Raw genomic sequence first — 19,754 nt, 5'->3', positions numbered from 1 at the left:
CCCAAAGGTCAGACTGTAAAATGTTCAGAGAAACTGGGACAAACCCGAGACTCTACAGGCCTCAATTAGCATTTAAAATGTTTATGACAGTTCAGTTAGAATAAAACTGAACAAGTATGGCTTGGTTGGAAGGGTTGGCAGGAGAAGGACTGCTCTCTTTAAAAGAATATGCCAGCACTGCTCAGGTTTGCAAAGCTGCATCTGAACAAACCACAAAGCTTTGCACCAACGTCCACTGATGGAGAAGACCATGCACCATGTTTGGAGAAAACCAATCACAGCATATCAGCACAAACACCTCATACCAACTGTCAAGCACGGTGGTGGAGGAGTAATAATTTTGGCTTGTTATCCAGCAACATGACCTGGGCACCCAGCAGTTATTGAGTTGATGATGAACTCTGTATACCAAAGTATTCTAGAGTCAAATGTGAGGCCATCTGTCTGATAGCTAAAGCTTGCCCCAAATTGTGTCATGAAAGAGTGCAATGATCCCAAGCACAGCAGCAAATCTACAACAGGATGGCAGAAAAAGAAAGGAATCAAAGTGTTGCAATGGTCCAGTCAAAGTCCAGACATCAACCTGATTGAAACACTGTGGTGGGACCTTAAGACCTTTTTGTTAAACAAATAACAACAAATATGCAACACATTGTTGTTCATCTGACATTATCTTTAAAGAATTTCAGAAGGTGTGGACCAGGTGAGTTTTTAATTGGTGTCATTAGAACTCAAAGGGGTACTTTCTGTTTCGCTGCGCCTGTTGTAAAAGAAGAAGTACAGCAGGTAGATGCTGGGTGTGACTTGTGCAAGCATGCCTTCAAACGTGAGTGGTATTTTCATGTGTGCAAATGGTGAGATGCCCCGTGGGTTTTGTGCACCATGGTAACAAAGCCAAAAGTTGTTTTACATAATGTGTTTATCTTGAAGCTAATGAGACCGAATGAATGTTCTGGATGCTCTCGTTTAGAGGTATGTGTGGTGTCCTGTATCTGCAAGGGCTGGCTGGTTTATTCAAGCAAGGGGGAAGTTGAAGTGTCACTAACATCTGTATTTCAAATCAACACACAGTTGTCTTTTGAATATAGCCGTTGACGCTGTTTCCCAACTCACAGTATCTGATTTCCTATGATACCTCTGCATTATAGGATTTTAAAGGCAGACACATTTCCCTGCTCTTGTTTTTCCTAGTCACACCGATCTCAAGCCAAACCTAAAGTCACGCATTCTGGTGCTACTTCTAAGAAGCCACTGCATGCTGAACTTTGTCCCTCCCTACATGAAAGCTTTATAATCTGCGCTGTGCAGTCCACGGTCGTGTTGGCACAGCACTGTAAAGGCAGACTTTCTTCCTGAATCAAGCCTCTCTTCTCAGAAAGCTTCTCTCCGCCTGAGAAGTATTCATGCTGGACACTCCCCCAGCACCACTCCTCCTCCCCTTTCTCCTCCTCCGTCTCGTCACCTACAGCACATCAAAACCAGAGAGTGTCCATAATCGCCTCACTGCCGCATCTACGACCTCCATCGACTCGTCTGCGCATCTCTCTCTCTCTCCTGTGTGATTCATCCTTCAAACAAACTGTGAGTTTCCCCCTTTTTTTCCTCTCCCCCCCCCCCCCCCACCCCCACCCCAGTCTACGTGGGTGCACACGCTGTGGCATTTCTGCACTTTTAATTCTTGCATAATTTCTTTAGATCAAAGGTGAACAGCTCGCGATCTTAGCTGATAATCGCTGACTTTTCGCTCTCATGTAGCCAGGCAGGATTGGGACGTTTAAAGCGAGTGAAATTCCAGATGTGGAAAGTTTCCAGCTGTTGTTGTTTTTTCCCCCTCTTCTTTTTCTTCCTCTTCCTGAGTCACAGCAGCCAGCGAAAGGGGCGAAAAGGAAGGAGAGAACGCGTTAGAGTTCGTGATATTCGATATTCTTTCATATTGCTGCTGATCGTTATCGTTCGATTGAAATATAATTGAAATGGAAGCTTTAATTGGAACATAGACAGTGGTTGTTAAGAAGTTATGCAATAGACAAAAAAGAGGAAGAAGCAGTACAGACTTCATTCTTAACACAAATGCACTTTTTTAAAAATGTAAATATATCAGAGGTCTGCAGCAGACAAGCACAGCTGGTGGAAGATGCTCTTCCCAGCATATGACCCCCACCCCACCACACAGAGATGCAACATTGTGCTCATTACTGTGTTACATTAGCGTTAATATCAGTGCATCTGTTTTCAATTCATGCACTTTATGGGGTCTGGAGGTTTTGTCCGTGATGCAGCACTTATTGATCAGCCTCTTACAGGAAGTCCACTCAATTTCTTTCCTTCTTCACTGAAAGCTGAGCTGCAGGCCACTCGTTTAAGACACAGCACTGCAAACATCGCAGTAACAATAAGTGGTGATCATGATGCTGATTCCTTGGATTGTGTTTGTTTGGTATGATTTAAACTCTCAGTAACATTAAATATTTCAGCCTGCGTGATGAGCACTGTGGTTATCAGATGAAGGGGATGTAAATTAAATGCAGGTTTATGGTTTTACAGCAGTGGAAGTGGACGTGGTCAGAGCTGCGTAGTTAGAGAAGTCTTAGTCTGAGAGTACAGCTATAATCCTGCAGCCACACTTGTAATCAGGCTCTTCTGTAATCTGGACAAACTAGCAATCTGTACCGTATAATCTCTCAATTTCTTTGGAGCAAACGTTCAACCTTATCACAATATTCATTTATTTAAGAACCTCCTGTGAGTTCCTGGACTCAGTGCTTCAGCTTTCTCACTGTGTTTTGTAGCAGTCCAGACGTTATGTGATGTTATAGAGTCACTCCAGTATCAGCCATAAAAAATATGATAGGAGTTTATGAAGCAAGCAATACAGGTCACGCAGCACTGTCAGCCTGGAATGTGGTATTGTTTATTTTAGTGGAGATATGATTTTCTGATTAAATGTGTGCTGATAATGGTACAAAGTTCCTGCATCAGTCATTTCTGAAAAAACGTAACTTTTTCTCAGACTCTGGTGTCACAATATGCTGCATATATTATGACTTTTTAGAAACAACAAAGGGTTTCTCAGATCATTTAGGGTTTTTTTCAATGAGTTTGTGCAAAATAAATAAATAAAATATGATACTAAGCAGAGAGTCATTGATGTACGGTTCATGGCTAATATGATTATTGAAAGTTGGTTGACAGACGTCGAGCAGCAGTGCGTGATATAGTTAAAGAACCTGTCTTTCTAGTTCAGTGTTTACAGTGAGTGTCCAAATATGGAAGTGGCTTAGAGGAGAGATAGAATGTACATTTATAAACTGCCGTGGTTAGCCTCCCTACCACCACCCCCTTCCTCCATTGGTGTTAAGACACAATCTAGCGTTTGTTGTTGTTCAGGAAGCACATCATAAATTTGGTTGCACAAAATAACTTTTGCATTGTGTTTGTGAGCGCTCTCAGCAGCGTCTGCTGTTTCTGTCATTCTCAGAATGCTTTCTGTGGCTTTCCAGGAGTTCAACTGCAGCCACATTTTGCATGGCAAAAACATTAAAATTATTTTCTGTGTCTCTACCTGGCTTCCTTTAACTTCAAGACTATTTACTTCCTCTTTTTCTTTTTTTCTTTTTTAATCTTCATCGTGTCTCAGAGCATCATGGTTAGCCATAAGGAGTTTGAAACTGCAGGGAAGAAGCCAGGGCTGCAGGTGTGGCGTATCGAGAGCATGGACCTCAAGCCGGTTCCCAAAGCCCTGCACGGCTCCTTTTACACCGGAGATGCCTACCTGCTGCTCTTCACCACCTCAGCCCCATCATACAACATTCACATGTGGTTGGGTAAGACATGGATGCTGCAAACTGCAGTATTGCACTTTACTGAGGCTTCTGCTTAGTTTTGTTTGATTGCACCAAAGCAAATCTGTTTTCATTCCAGTTTCATGATAAAGTATGATGTTTGGCATTTTCCTCGGCTACAAACTTAAGTGATATATTCAGAGTTTTAAAAAGTCACTTCCTCTAGAGCTGCTGCGTTTCCCTGCAATTTGTAGTACTTAAACTCACAAACAGACAGGTGTAGCTTTGGGTTTAATGAGAGCAGATACCCTTGCTTCATCGTGAGCTTGCACCACAATAGCCTGGTTTTGGAAACTGCTTTGGGTTTTTAGATCTTAGACCTGAAACATCCTCCCTTGTGTGAGGAGCTTAAAGTAACAGGAGTTTGTGAAATTCCTCTTGCCTGCACAGTTCCCTTTTTGTGGCTTAGAATTAAATTATGAGTGAACAGAACGCTCAGTGATGTGCAACTTTAACCACCCTGAACAATGCAGCGAAGGAAAAGCCTATACTCCACCCCAAACGTTTTCTTTTTTCCTTTTGGTTGCATAACAAAAACAGACACATAAAACAAACTGCTGGATGACTCACATCTGGAATGCCCCTGCAGATCATTAGAGACGAGTACTAGTTTTTTGCAGGTTTGCGTAGTTCCCTGCCAGTCTGCATCCAATGCCATCCAACCATCTGCAACACATTACAGTCTTTATAACACTGGGACACAATTAATCCTTCCGTCTGGGATCAATGTTAGTCAGATAAAACTTGTGGAATAGTTTTATCCATGTTGTGTGCCATCTGACAGTAATAACAGGATACAGAGAGGCTCTGCTGCTCATGTGGTTTATGCAATTATAACCATGACTCCAGTCCTGACTCAGAGGGCGCATAAGGTTACTGCTTGCACTAAAGCGCTGCAGATTACTCTGTAAGAAGCTTGAGTTTTGAGCGTGAATACGAAGCAGTTGCAGGACTGTTTCTAGAACTAGCCGGTTACAAACGTCTATTTTCTGCAGGGGATGAGTGTTCACAGGATGAGAGTGGAGCAACAGCGATCTTTGCCTCACAGCTGGATGACTTCCTGGGTGGTGGCCCGGTGCAGTACAGGGAGGTGCAGAACTACGAGTCCAACACTTTCCTGGGTTACTTCAAGTCAGGCATCAAGTACCAGGTGAGCTTTATGGAAGTTGGGATCTTCATGCAAACTACAGGCGACTCTGACAATCTGTGACTGAACAAAGCAATAAAAAAGATTTTTGCCAACCAGTCATAAGATACACATTTTGCTCTAACAACTGACAAATGACGAAAACTGGGGTGAGGTGGGTTGCCAAGGGGGGTCACTGACTGGTCACCGCCAGCCACCGCCAGAAAAATTGAGCAACCACTCGTCAGCTCGGTGGGGAATACACATTTTTCCCCCAAGACCGGTGGTTTTAAGGGGCTGTGACTGGAGCATTATTTGGCTTCCCCTGTATTATTTATTATTATGTCGCACGTGCAAAATGGCAGACAAGTTAACGTCACACCAGGTTTCATTTTGACATGTCTCTGAAGAAACTTTGATAAGAAAAACAAGCATTATTTTGACCTGAAAATCATGCAAAGCTACACTAGCAGAGTCCAAAAAGTGAAGCTGGTAATGAGCAAGTAAATGACAGGTTCCAGTCAGCTATTAAAAGGCTATTGATAGGAGAAGAGGAACCGCTGGTTTAAATTAGTAACTAAATAAGGGACATTTCTGTAAGGATTTCTTTTTTTTCTGCTCCCAGTCCGCTATTAAATAACAGAACCATAAAAATATATAAATCCTGTAAACAGTGAGAGGTGTGATGACTAATGTTTTAAACATCGAACAGTGATCTGCTGCAGAACTCTGTTTGACTGAAACATGTCTGCAGTGTTAATGATTACCAGCATCCTGTGAACTTTGCTGTTGAGATGAGCTGATGATTCTGAAGTTCAAAGAAATCATAGCATTCCCCCTTTTTTCTATATCTCTCTGATGGTGTGTCTGATGGACTGATTGATTATAACCTAGGCAACCAGCCTCTGCAAATAAGGATACTGAGAAACACAAGCTAAACCACTTTTAACAGCCATCTGTTTCTCATAACCCCAACCCCCCTTTGTGGCTTTAGTTAAATGTAATTAGCCCGAATGCTTGCTTACTACTCTTTGGAGAGTTCTGCTCTGCATATCTTGCAGAGTCCAAGCACACTGGCTGTGTTTGGGACACAGCGAAGCCGAAACAGAACCAAACCTCACATTCTCGACAGAGCTTTGGTAACTTCACTTTCAGTAAACTATTCTGACAATAAACAGAGCATGCGTTGTTGCCACGGAAAAAATTGCTACCATTTGACCAATAACAGGATGAATGTGGTTTTCATTTGGTGGTCAAAGTAGCCACGCCCCCCGAGAGTCTAACAACACTCTAGTCATCTGACCTCAGCAGCAGAGGATGAGTCACTGACTCTTCTGGGTGGTTTTTTTTCAAAGTCTAATTTAAGCAAGTTTCCTTTGTTGTTGTTTTCACCCATATTTCAGTAAAAACCACTTTAGTCAAATTCCATTGGCGGTAAAGCTCTGGATACACAACAAACACAGCAGAGGAGGCATCAGTGGTGGCAGGCATTACACCGAGTAAGGTCAGAAAGAGCATACAAATGAGAAACTGGGGTGAGGAAGGTTGCAAAGTAGCTTGCAGAAGGATCATGTTGAGGAAAATCACATTATGAGATTTTTAAAAGTCTACAAAACACAAACATTTAATTCAACTTCTATTTCAGTTCATTTTTTGTGAGGTTATAAACTGACAAGGATCATCATGTTGTTCTTCTCCAGCAGAGGGTATTTCTGTTCATTTGCATGTTTTCTAAATACTTGCTTTGTTTATTGGCTCTACCAAGGACGGCACATTACGTGATAATCCCACCCGCCAGGTACAACGGCGTGTTGCACACAACAATCTTCATTTTATCCTCAGTCATCATGTTAGTTTCTTTTCCGCCCATTGTCTTTGTTAACTCTGAGTGATGGGATGTGGTTATGCCATTAACTGACAGCATGTCTTAAGGAACCAGTTGTTCCTTAAGATTTTACAGTCCTGTGTTAAACTCATTTCACCGTCAGCTGACTCCACACGTCCTCCCCTTGAACATTTGTGACTTACCTGGTCATTTGGCCCGTGTGTAGTAGTTGTAACTAAAACTGCAGCTCAGGTGTAAAGATAGCTCATCTTCTCTTAAATCAGCTCATCCCCCGCATTGCTTAGATTTGAAAGAATATTCACAGGATAAAACTTAATGCGAATCATCATTGGATTTCACAGAAAGGAGGTGTGGCCTCAGGTTTCAAACATGTAGTGACCAACGGCGTGGATGTAAAACGCCTGCTGCACGTTAAGGGTCGCAGGGTCATCAGAGCAACCGAGGTGAATATGTCCTGGGACAGCTTCAACAAAGGAGACTGCTTCATCATTGACCTGGGAAAGGTGAGCTGTTCTTTTTTTATTTGTGTGTGTGTTTGCTACTGTATGTACAGAGTGCAGTTTAACCTCTACAGTTTCTGTGAAATAGTTAAGGCTTTCACATCTTTAAACCTCCTTTCCCGGGTTCTCCCCTCCTGCAGGACATCTATCAGTGGTGCGGCAGTGAGTGTAACCGTTTTGAGCGGCTGAAGGCCTCCGAGGTCACCATCGACATCAGAGATAATGAGAGGAACGGCAGAGCCAAAGTGCATATGGTGGAGGAGGGGGACGAGCCGGCTCCCATCATAGAGGTCAGACACGCACATTCCTCACTCGTCTCCCTCTTCTAGCAAATGTCACCACACTTTAACCTCAGAGGTGATCACTTGAGAGCAGGAGCTTTAAGTGCAATTAATGCATTCGACAGACTTAGTCAGTGTGGGAACGACGGGGCACAATGCTGCCCTTTGTAAGTGCTGCTCATACGCCAGCTCTGTGCCAGGGCAGCTTAGTAAACACTTCCTTTACAACAAGATGCCTAATGAGATAGAGAGAGTTAGGGGAGGGCTGGTTTAACGAGCATACTTTCAATTTATAGAGATTTTTTTTTTTATCTGAATAAAGCTGTGTTTATATTTGCACTAAAAAGCATTTAATCAGTGCTAATGATGATAAACCTTTAGTGATTAATGCCCTTGATTGTTGTTTAGGTTCTAGGACCAAAAACCTCCATCGCCCCCAGTACTCCGGATGACGACAAGGTGGAGACTTCCAACAGGAAGAAGGCTGCCCTCTACATGGTGAGAAGCACAAGTGACAGTCAAATAAATGTGAACACCCTGGCTTTGATACAAGGGTGGAAAGATTTCATAGCAAAAAAGAAATCAGTACCTGATGGGGCCTCTTTCCTTTTCTTTTAGATCTCAGATGCATCTGGCTCTATGAAGGTGTCGTCTGTGGCTGCATCCAGTCCTTTCAAACAGGCCATGCTGTCTCCGGAGGAGTGCTACATCCTGGACAACGGGGTGGACAAGACCATCTTTGTGTGGAAAGGTGCAGCAAAACATTTTTGTGATAACACTTCTAACATTGTGCTTTTTTCTTCTTCTTTTTGCACAAATTCTAACAAAGAAATGATTGGAAAGCGTGTGTTTACACCTTTTTGGTCTCTCTGATTAAGGCTACACATGTGAAAGAGGTATATTTAAATGCTGCTGGTTTTATTTTTGACACTGCTGAACAATAACAGGAAATCTACAGCAGTAATTTTGTGTTTTATGACTGCACTGCAATTAGCGTCTTTACGTAAATATCCGCAGATATTTCTCACTCTGAATAACATAAAGGTGAATTACACCGCCTTTGTTTTATCTGATTCCAACAGGCCCTAAGGCCACTGTGTCGGAGCGTAAAGCAGCCATGGCTGCAGGTCAGAAGTTCATCACTGATAAGGGATACAACAAAAATACAACGGTAAAGCCAACATGTACTTAGTAACTTAGACAAAAAAAAACAACAATTGTAAATCCCACAGTGCAGCTAACCGTAAAGCCAAATCTCTGTTTGACTTGCAGATCCAAGTACTTCCTGCAGGTGGCGAAACGTCTCTCTTTAAGCAGTTCTTTTCCGACTGGAGGGATAAGGATGAGACCACAGGTCCCAGTAAGGCCTACACTATTGGCCGCATAGCCAAAGTGGAGCAGGTTCCCTTTGATGCCTCCACCCTACACACAAACAAAGCCATGGCAGCGCAGCACGGCATGGTGGACGATGGCAAGGGCAAAGTCCAGGTAGGAGGGTGTTAAAAAGTGAAACAATAGCACAGGTAAACACAGCTGTAAGGTTTTGGGTTTTTTTAAAGATTGGGTCTGGTGTTCTAGATCTGGCGTGTCGAGAATGGTGCAAATGTGCCCGTGGATCCCTCCTCTTATGGTCACTTCTATGGGGGCGACTGTTACCTCATCCTCTACAGCTACAGACAGGGATCACGGGAGCAGCACATCATATACACATGGTGGGTAAAACAGTAAAACATGTATAAAGCGTATAATCTCTTTAAATTAGTATGAAGTAAAAGCTGTGGCAGAGTGTGCCACACCCTGTCTAAGATCTCTCTCTCTATCTCACACACTCACACACACAAACGCACGAGTTAATGACGTGTTTCAGACTGTGTTGGTGCTACTGTGTCAGGCAGGGGCTGAAGTGCACACAAGACGAACTGGCCGCTTCGGCGTTCCTCACAGTGAAGCTGGATGACTCAATGGGAGGAGCCCCAGTTCAGGTTAGAACCTGACCCACTACACACCTCAACATCACATGCACTAAAGAAGTGTGTGTAATCACAGAAAGACCCTGTAATGTAATGTATGACTTAGAAATGTTAAAGAAACAATCTAAATAATGTGAGCAGTTATTGTATTAGCGTAATTTTTCTCCCTAAATGACTGACATGAACAGATAAAGGTGATATGAGATCCTTCATTGAGTAAGAGCTTATGGCTCTCAAACTAACCTTAATACATATAACGTTTACCTTTCTTTGAATCTACTCATCACACTTCCCACATAACTAGTACGCACCATTTTTAACTTATGGGCTGTGTAACAACGACTAAAACAAAAATTTTCTGCCTCTCTTCCGATACTTCAAATTTATTAACTATTACAGAGGATTTAGTGTCGCTGATGAAAACTAATTGCCTCATAACGATCCCATAAGAAAGAAAAAAACACCCCCCAGGATAACCAGCAGAGGGCAGTGTTTCTATCATTTTTATTTTGATCCGATCCAACCTGCAGCACGTTTTAATAGATAAGTTGCCATAACTACAAGAATTGCATTAAAACGTGGCAAAACCTTGACCCTCAGTTAGTGCTGGTTATACATCAAACTCTCAGCCATACTGGAGACATTAAGACATTTCTGAGATGTTTTCAGCTGATTTTCTCACACAACCATGCCAACACAGCTGATATCATTGAGTATTTTCTTTAAAAATAAACTAAAGTATTTAAAATATTAGATAATAATCACGCTATATTGCTATTTAGTTAAAAATTTTCAAAATTTTCCAGTTGTGTTGCATTTATATAAAAATCACTTAGCTGAAACTCAATTTAATTACAGTGAATATCAAGTGAGCATTGATCTATTTCAGTCTTGTTATTCCTGCACATAGTGATACGGAACCTTAGATTACCACTTCACTTTGGTGTTGGTAACCCTAAGAACACAATCTGTAGCTAAACTGGAATAACTGGATTAGTCATTGCCTTTGCTGGTGAATTTTGTTAATACCCACAGGTGAGAGTGTCACAGGGTCAGGAGCCTCCCCACCTGATGAGCATCTTCAAAGACAAGCCAATGATCATCCACAGTGGAGGAACGTCACGCAAAGGTGGACAGACACAAGCCGCCAGCAGTCGCCTCTTCCACATCCGGCAGAGCTCCTCCAATGCTACCCGTGCGGTGGAGGTAAGCTGGTTTGCAACACACTGTATGTGTGTGTGTGTGTGTGTGTGTGTGTGTGTGTACAAGAGAGTTCTTATTTGCTCCTCTCACTTGTGTGGTTCCTCAGGTCCAAGCTACTGCCTCCAATCTGAACACCAACGATGTTTTTGTGTTGAAAACGCCAAGTGGCTTGTTTGTGTGGCGTGGCGTGGGCGCCAGCGATAAAGAGATGGAAGCAGCCAAGCATGTGGTGGCTTTCCTGGGTGGTAGTCCCAGCAATGTGTCAGAGGGCAAGGAGCCAGGTGAGTCCCCAACATAAAAGTCAGAACTTTCCTTGTTTATTGCTCAAAGAAACTAACTCTGCGCCTTTTCTTTTATTTATCTGAAGATAAAAAAGGAGGTATTTTATGGGAAATATTTAATCTCATTCTAATTCTTTTGATTTTGATTCACAATTGAGTGATAAAAGACTGTTTGGCTGTTTTTAAGTTACTTACAAAATGTAAAAGTGTATATAAGCTAAGAAATTACTTATGTAAAGCCATCAAATTCTACCTTTATTTGCCATTCGCATTGATGCCTGATGGCGTCAGTGATAGTGAACACTAACATTTCAGGTCTGATTATGATTACACTTAAAGAGCTGATGCATTTTATTAGTCAGGGGCCCAAAGAGGCTGTGATTCACTTCCTGTCCAAACAAATTAAGCATCAATTAAATGTTACGTGTAGCTAAAGTCGGTTGTGTATTCTTCTCTCACAGCTGACTTCTGGTCTGCTCTGGGAGGCAAAACGGATTACCAGACGTCAAAGAGTCTGCAGAGCGGGATCAGACCCCCACGTCTCTTTGGCTGCTCCAACAAAACAGGAAGACTCAGTGTAAGTCAGGGAGAAGAATGCAGCTCAAACTTCTTTTTTTTTTTAAGAGTCACATCTGGCTAAAGATCAGGCATTGTGACCATGTCCTAATATTGTGTTGGTCTCCCTTTTGCTCCCAAAAAAGCCCTGATCGGTCTAGGCTTGGATGTCAGTAGACCCCTGTGGTATCTGGCACCAAGATGTTAGCAACAGATACTTTAAGTTGTCTAAGTTGGGAAGTGGCACATCCATGAATCAGACTTGTTTGTCCAGCATATCCTACAGGATTAATATCTGGATAATTCGGAGTCAGCATCTCAAACTCGCTGTTGTGCTCCTCAAACCATTCCTGCTTTGTGGCAGGGTGCATTATCCTGCTGAAAGAGGCCACTGCCATCAGGGAGTACCGTTCACATGAAAGGATGCACATGGTCTGCAACAATGCTTAAGGATGTAATACGTGTCAAAGTAACATCCACATGGATGGCAGGACCCAAGATTTCCCAGTAGAGCATTGCCCAAACGTCACACTGCCTCCACAAGCTCGCCTTCTTCCCATAGTGTATCATGGTGCCAGGTGTTCCTGGTAAGTGATGCACACGCACGTGGCCATCCACATGAGGTAAAAGAAAACATGATTCATCAGACCAGATCACCTTCTCGCATTGCTCTGTGGTCCATTTCTGATGCTCACGAGTCCATTGTTGGTGCTTTAGGCAGTGGACAGTATTCAGCATGGACACCCTGACTAGTCTGTGGTTATGCAGCCCTGTGCACAACAAACTGTGATGCTCCTTGTATTCTGACACCTTACTATCAGAACCAGCATGAACTTTTTGGGTAATTTGAGCTACATTAGCTTATCTGTTGGATTAGACCACTAGTGCATCAGTGAGCCTTGGCCACCAGTAACCCTGTCGATGGTTCACCACTGGTCCATCCTTGGATCACTTTTGATAGATACTGACCACTACAGACCAAGAACACCCCACAAGGGCCTCGTTAATCCTAATATAGCCCTCATCAAACTCACTCAGATCCTCACACCTGCCGATTTTTCCAGCTTCTAACTCTTCAGACAAAATGTTCAATTGCTCCCTAATATATGTGAAAAGCACGTAGACATCAGGACAACACAAAAAAGAACAAATAACAAACAGCAGACAGAAGTCGAAGAGACGGCCCGCCATGAACACTGGCGCCATCTTGGATGAGTGCCATATATCCCACCCACTAACAGCTGCCACAATGAAGAGATAATCAGTGTTACTCACTTCACCTGTCATTACTCTTAATGTTATGCCTGATCAGCGTATAGTGCTAATTTGGGAAGGACTGTGACATTTGAACGCACCTAAACCCTGCAGGCAGTCAGTCTGAGCTTCCTTTTGTCCCATCTCTCAGGTGGAAGAAGTTCCTGGAGACTTCACTCAATCAGATCTGGCCACTGATGATGTAATGCTCCTTGACACCTGGGATCAGGTGAGGTGATCTTTCTGGCATGTGTGAAATGTCACTTTCACAACTTTTGTAGGACATACTTTTAAAATTATGACTTTTTAAATCTCTCCTGTCTCTAGGTCTACATTTGGATTGGCAAAGATGCCAATGACGTGGAAAAGGAAGGAGCTCCCAAGATAGGTTTGTTACATTGCAACTGAAAAAAAGTTTAAGAAAAAGATGATTTCCAAAGCACACGCAAGATACTGTTTGACAGCATCTTGCATGTGAAACAGAATCAGAAAACTTATTGTGCTTAAGTATTTTAAGTTTCAAATCAAAAACCAAAAACTTTAAGATCAGAGGTAAACACCACCTCTCTTCACATTCTCATCCTCCATCTCTCCACCTGTCTCTTCCCCTCTCTTCCTTCTTGTTGTGCAGCAAAAGAATATGTGGACTCGGATCCCTCCGGTCGCAAAGGAATTCCCATCACCACCATCAAACAGGGAGCAGAGCCTCCAACTTTCACTGGCTGGTTCCAGGCTTGGGATCCCAAGATGTGGGACACAGATCCATTGGACCGAATCCGTGCCCGCTTCTGAACACAGAACTCCAGGCTCTCCGTCTATGTCTGACTCCTTACCTATCCTGCAGTCCCTAATGCTGTTTTTATTCATTTTAATTTCAATCCCCAAGTGCCAAAAACCAATGCTATCGTCGTTATCACCCTTAATAGCTGCCTCAGCAACAGTGCAGTGTACTGGGCTTCATAAACAGGAATGAATCACATCTGCATGCAAACGATGGCTTCTGCTAGCAGTTATGTTTAATTGATCAAAATGGTTGATTGATCATATCCAAAAGCCTTTACATGTTTAGCAAATACCCACTGAGGGCTCTAATAGGAATAAGAAAATACGAAAGCCATTTAGGCAGCTGGACAAATCCTCTGTTTCTGTTTTTTTTTTACTGTTCTACTTGTGTGTTCAGAAGGAGCCATTCTCTCATGCTTTCCTTACAGTTTCTATATCAAAACAGCTTCCTTCTTTAGTACACATAAATGCATGGTGTTTTATGATTGATAATGGAAAGTTGTATACTTGCTATGAGTTGCACGGAGCTTTTTTTGGGGGGGGATCTGTGCTCATGAATTTAAGAGTCACACAATGGTAAATGGCCTGTATTTGTATAGTGCTATTCTAGTCCCTAAGGACCCCAAAGGGCTTTACACAATCAGTCACCCACCCATTCACACAATGGTATGTGTATGTCACATGTTAAAAATCTATTAAATGGGATTTTCACATAGATGACTTTTAAATAAAGCTCACAGTGTTTCAAACTTGTGGTTATTGAGCATTCTTGAGCCTTGAAAGCCAGTGCACTGCACCACCAGCGTATTTATTATTCTGCCTACAGAAATCGCAAGGTCTAACAGCCACATATCACTAAATGTCTCTGTTGGATGGGGAATAAAGAAAAATGGGATCTTGTTGCAACAGCAGTAGAAGTAGGAAGAAGAAATGAAAACTCTGCTCACAGCTGCACTGTTCTTCAGGATGGCAACACACTTTAATAGAGGAAGTGGCCTTAGCACAATTTTTATTTTTTGCACTGCTGTGTATACTCACATTTGGGTACAGTCAATGTTATCTCCTCAAGGAGAGGACACAAACCCCGCTTCAGGGGGATCCAAAGCTAGTGTACTCCAAGTGCCAGCCCTTTGAAGCTTGGATAAATGGGAGGGTTGTATCAGAAAGTGCATATGGCATAAACTCTGCACCAAATCAAACAAACAGATCCAACCACTGTGGTGGATTCTTGGAAAATAAGGGAGCATGTGAAAGGGCCTTCTTTAGTAAAATACAACCTAAAATCTTTGGTTTACTGGAAAACCAATTTAAGATAAGATAGGATAAGGTAAAATAAGATAAAATACTGTGATTATGAGCACTGGTTACAAAAACACAAACATTTAAATAATTTCATATTAAAGACTGTGTGCGTGTGCCTAATAAGACTGAGGGCACAGGCCACCAAAGGTCCTGAGTACTTTATAGTACTTTATATATATTTGATAGAAATGTACCAAGGTCTTTATTAGCTATGTGTATAAGTCAGTGATTCTAGCTCCATGACAAAAAATGTGAGAGTCACTGCTTTAACCAAAATGTACAAGGTTATTAAACAAAAATAAACAAAAAACATAATTACTTTCATGAGGTGTGTTAGTCAATGGTGTCAGCAGTTGGTTGAGTGCTTGAATGTTTGGTGTAAAACCTGAATAATTATGGACAGGGCCAACCAAACAAATAGCATTGTTCTGGATGGACCAATAAATAGATGGAACGATAGACAGCTCTTGAGTGCCCCAGGGGGACTGCACGGGTGCCCAAGCTGCACCAATTTACACCTCCTACCAGGAACACACAAGGCAACATAGAGGACAAAAGGGGAAAACATAGAGCAGGCTTAGCGAAAGCAGCAAGGCAGAGTGCTCTCACACTAAGCCGTCAGAATATGAAGTATTTATTCTTTTCCTCACCACTATATTCAACACACCTAACAGCTTATTGGCCCTGGGCATGTATGCTGAGCAGTTTGACTGGCCAGTTGCTGTTTCCACCAGCGGATTCAGCGGTGCAACAAACTAGTTGAGACAAACCTTCACTGATAGGGTTTTATTTCTAAAAGTCAGTAATTTCACAATAAAAGTCTTTCAAACCACCTGTTTAACCTATGTACTATTTTCATCGGTTAATTTTGGAGTTGCTACAAAGAGTGAAGAAAAAGGATGAGTTTCCTGTTGTCACTGAGTGGTGCTGAGGTCTGAATCTGATAGTGATGGGTCGTTCGCGAACGAAATGGCTCTTAGAGCCGGCTCTTTGACGTGAACGACGCGAGCCGACTTCTTATCGCGAGCCATCACGTGGGTTTTTTTTTTCTTTCTCTCACCCTCTCTCTCTCTCTCTCTCTCACACACTTTTTTCCCGCTTCACTTCGCACCAAAGCCTTGTGCTTTATGCTGGGCAGAGGGGGGAGGGGCGGTAGTTACACTGAGTAGCACAGGAACAGAGCCAGAGGGAGAGAGAGAGAAAGAGAGCCAGGGACAACAACGTCACATTAGAAAGGTATAGTAATCATCCACAACTATTTTCAGTTGCAGATGATAAAGGATTCAGAAAGTTTATTCATGCAGGTCCATATAACAGAGAATGTGCATCTTCTTTTTGTTTTCATATTATAATTTATATTTAATTGTGTTGTGGTTTGCAGTGTTTTGTGTTGTTTTCACTTTAAATTTGTAAAAGGAAAAAGCTGAAAATTTAAATAGTTAAAAGTTGAAATGTGAATATTTGATTTTTGTATTATATGATTTATTTATTACATTTTATGTGGAATGAAAAAATAAAAGTATATTTACAGTGGCCCCTACAGACAAAGCACATACAAACTTCAAATCACGTACGAACTCTGAAGCACGTACAAACTCCAAAACACGTAAAAACACGTACAAAAAACTCAGAAGCACATAAAAACTCAAAACACGTACAAAAGACAACAGAAGTGCTCCAGGATGCTGGGCGCAGTGTTGAGCTTTTGTTACCTAGTGGCTACACAAGCCAGCAAGTACCAACGTCCGGATTTGGTGTGTGGTAGTAACAGGTAAATGAACTTTTTTTTAAATTATTTGAATATATATGAGTGCCTGTGTATAAATACACAAACAATACACACATGCTTTCAATTGTGTAATTTAAGTGATCTAGTAGCTCTGCTTTGGAAGTTCAGTTCATGCTAGAAATGTGTTTTGGAGTTTGTACGTGTTTTGTCTCTAGGGGCCACCGCATATATTTATATATAAACATATACAAATAAAACCACTTTTTTTTACGTTAGTAATTCCTTTTGTGCATAATTTTATATTATTGTTAATAATAAATTAATTAAAGCAACAAAACAACCTGAAGAGCCGGTTCGGAGCCGAAAGAGCCGGATCTTTTTAGTGAGGCGAACCGAAAGAGCCGGATCTCTAAAAAGAGCCGGAAATACCATCACTAGAATCTGAGGGCAGCTCCTGAGTATTGGACAACAAATATTAATACTTGAAATTATTTCTTTCAAAGGATGTAAGCTGTATAGAGCACTGCACGGGTAACTTTGTGAACAATACCTCATTAAGAAATATTCAGACGATATCAGACATTTGTTCAACTTTGGCATAGCACAGTGACTGGACAGCCTTCATTTTATTCAGCCTTACTCAGTGCTTGTAAGTACAAGCAGGTAACTGCGCTCAGTGTTGGTTCAGTATGAGCTTCTGCAGGGTTTATTTGTCAAGAGCACGTTAACTTATTAAAAACGGCTGCTAGCTAGTACTGCTGGAACGTATTTAGGCTAACACGAGCTTAAATAAGCGGAGCTACATGCAGTGATTCTGGCGTTAGTCATGTTAGCATATTAACAGGTGATGATCACGCTGGGTCCAGAGGTTGTACACTCGGAGATTAGAGCTCCGTTTCGCTGCAGTGTCCGTCCGTTTACTTTATATATTGGTGTTGTGCATTTTAAGAGAGTAAATAACGAGGCTAAATGTCCTTTCGCTTCCAGATACTGTATTTTACACCAACATGATGTGTATGTAAGAATTTATTAGCGGTTTAAGTCCGGAAGCCTGTGCGTGGGAGTTCAAAACACAGACAGTGCGCATGCGTGCGATGTGACGAAGCGAACGCTTTGATCGCCTGACTGTGACGTAGCGAACGCTTTGACGTGCCCGTGACGTAAAAGTCAACTGAGCCCTTATATAGACCCAGGACTCACAATCTACTACTAAGCGTTAAGTAAATGAGATGTACAGACCGCGATCTTCGCACTCTACAAACTTAGATTTTCAAAGTCCTTCAAATAATTTTATTGAAACAGAAACGTCCACAATGGCTGAATTGCAGACTACAGGCTCTATCCCCATTATTCCCGAGCATATTTTACCTGCTATAACCAAGTGTTTCGATCAGTTTTCCCAGGTACAATGGGGACTGATTGAACAGGGAATCTGGGACTCTGATCTCCAAGCATTACTGGCTGATATGATAATCGAAATCATTCAGATAGTTTCTACCGGCATCCTGAAATCTGCACTTCCCACACTTCAGGAGTTAATGACAGACGAATTGTCCCAAACAGATATCAGCATACCTGTGGCAAAAATAGCTCCGTCGCTGGGAGACGCTCTTTCAACCAGCATTAGCATCGCTCTTAACATCCCCCATGAAAACTGTCCAGTAAGAAGCTGACAAAACTGATTGAATCGGAGATCTCAGAAAAGGTCAACTCAGCTGTGACTCTACTCTTAGACAACCCGGATTTACGGTCAGATCCGGCCGTTTATGTCAGTGGAAAAATGACAACCACAAAAAACCTTCGACGCATAGTCTCTCACGCTGCCTCGTGTTTGGAAAAATGTGCAGGTAAGCTAAGCAGCCAGTGCATGTCAAAGGGCAGTGCAGCTAGTTCCCTTAGCCCGTCTGATTCAAGAGCAGAGAGTACTGAATCAAAGATCTCTAAGAAGGCAATGGTTGTTGAGGAGGTGAGCAGCGCTCTCACCAAATGGAGCACAGACACAGGAATCACAGAGGACAATAAGGATGAAAATGACATGACGCCTGTAGAGAAAAAAGAAAGTGAAACTGGAGAGATGGCGGAAAGTCGTTCCAGCACCCCAGGTGCTGATGTTGTCAATGCAATACTTGACACTCTGAAGTATTCGAATGCCGAAGATGACACAGAAATAGAGAAGTGCACAGATGCTGAGACAGCTGAAAGTCTCCAGCGTCCCAGCACGTCAGCAGAAATAGCTGCAGCTGACATTGTAAACACAATAATTGATAATCTGCAGTCTTTTGATGGTGAAGATGTCACATCTAGTGAGAAATGTGACTCACGCCAACCTGCTTTTAATGTGCAGTTAATTATCCAAAAGGTGAAAAACTTTTTCGCGTCATGCATCCCATCCAGAAAAAGCAATGACCAAAAGCTGCACAAAGAGCACTTCTGCGCTTTTGCCAAAAAGCAGTTTTACAAAATGATCAGAGAGATAAAACACCTGGTGAAGAAAAACAAAAGGTTCTTCATCTGTCTCCACGAACCGGTCAAGTCTCTTGATGATCAGAGAGCAGATTGCATGGACAACTACAGTTCTTTTTGTAGCTATGTAAACACACCAGTGATGGATAGCTGGTTTAAAAGTTCTTCCCCAGTTGATTATAACACCATCAAACCCATTCTTGAACAAATGTTTAATAAATTAAACGGGCCAGAACATTTTAACCTTATCTGGAACCCCCTGGAAAAGATAAAGGAAACTGAGATGTTTTCCAGGGAGTTGACAGATAAAGTGTATGACCATCTCCAGTCAACTGAAAGATATGTACTCCCTGTGATACTATCAGGAAAATGTCTTTCAGACTCTGTGATCTCCAGGTCTGCAGAGCCAACAGATGAGTTACCCTTTTCGCCCGAGTTCCTCTATGTGACTGTAGAAGACTCAGTGCAAAGGTTTTTGCAAAACACTCTTCTGTGGTTGGAGAATGATGCTTTGGATCAAACTGTCCAAAGTGACAAGATTTCTGGTGCCGTGGGAGACATCCAGGATGTGATTTTAAGAGCACTGACTCCAACAGAGCAAAAAGAAAATGACAGACTG

The 19,754-nt window shown here is 42.2% G+C and overlaps 1 protein-coding gene across 1 annotated transcript; it reads left to right on the top strand.

Annotated features, from left to right (window-relative positions):
• The first annotated feature begins 1,451 nt into the window (after window positions 1–1,451).
• Window positions 1,452–14,390, top strand: scinlb (scinderin like b). Its single transcript, XM_085389045.1, has 17 exons — window positions 1,452–1,581; window positions 3,638–3,824; window positions 4,838–4,992; window positions 7,156–7,317; window positions 7,455–7,604; window positions 8,004–8,093; window positions 8,214–8,346; window positions 8,678–8,766; window positions 8,868–9,083; window positions 9,174–9,307; window positions 9,487–9,577; window positions 10,601–10,771; window positions 10,875–11,049; window positions 11,511–11,626; window positions 13,010–13,087; window positions 13,186–13,246; window positions 13,490–14,390. Exons 2-17 carry the CDS (start codon window positions 3,644–3,646, stop codon window positions 13,648–13,650), a joined length of 2,163 nt encoding a protein of 720 aa, XP_085245171.1. The 5' UTR covers window positions 1,452–1,581; window positions 3,638–3,643; the 3' UTR covers window positions 13,651–14,390.
• The last annotated feature ends 5,364 nt before the right edge of the window (window positions 14,391–19,754 follow it).

This window comes from Rhamphochromis longiceps, linkage group LG18, assembly GCF_057381845.1.
Source record: "Rhamphochromis longiceps isolate RC_006_pf linkage group LG18, R_longiceps_female_GT1.1, whole genome shotgun sequence".
Lineage (NCBI taxonomy): Eukaryota > Metazoa > Chordata > Actinopteri > Cichliformes > Cichlidae > Rhamphochromis > Rhamphochromis longiceps.
Note: the sequence above shows the minus strand (reverse complement) of the source record. Positions and strands in the feature narration are given on the sequence as shown.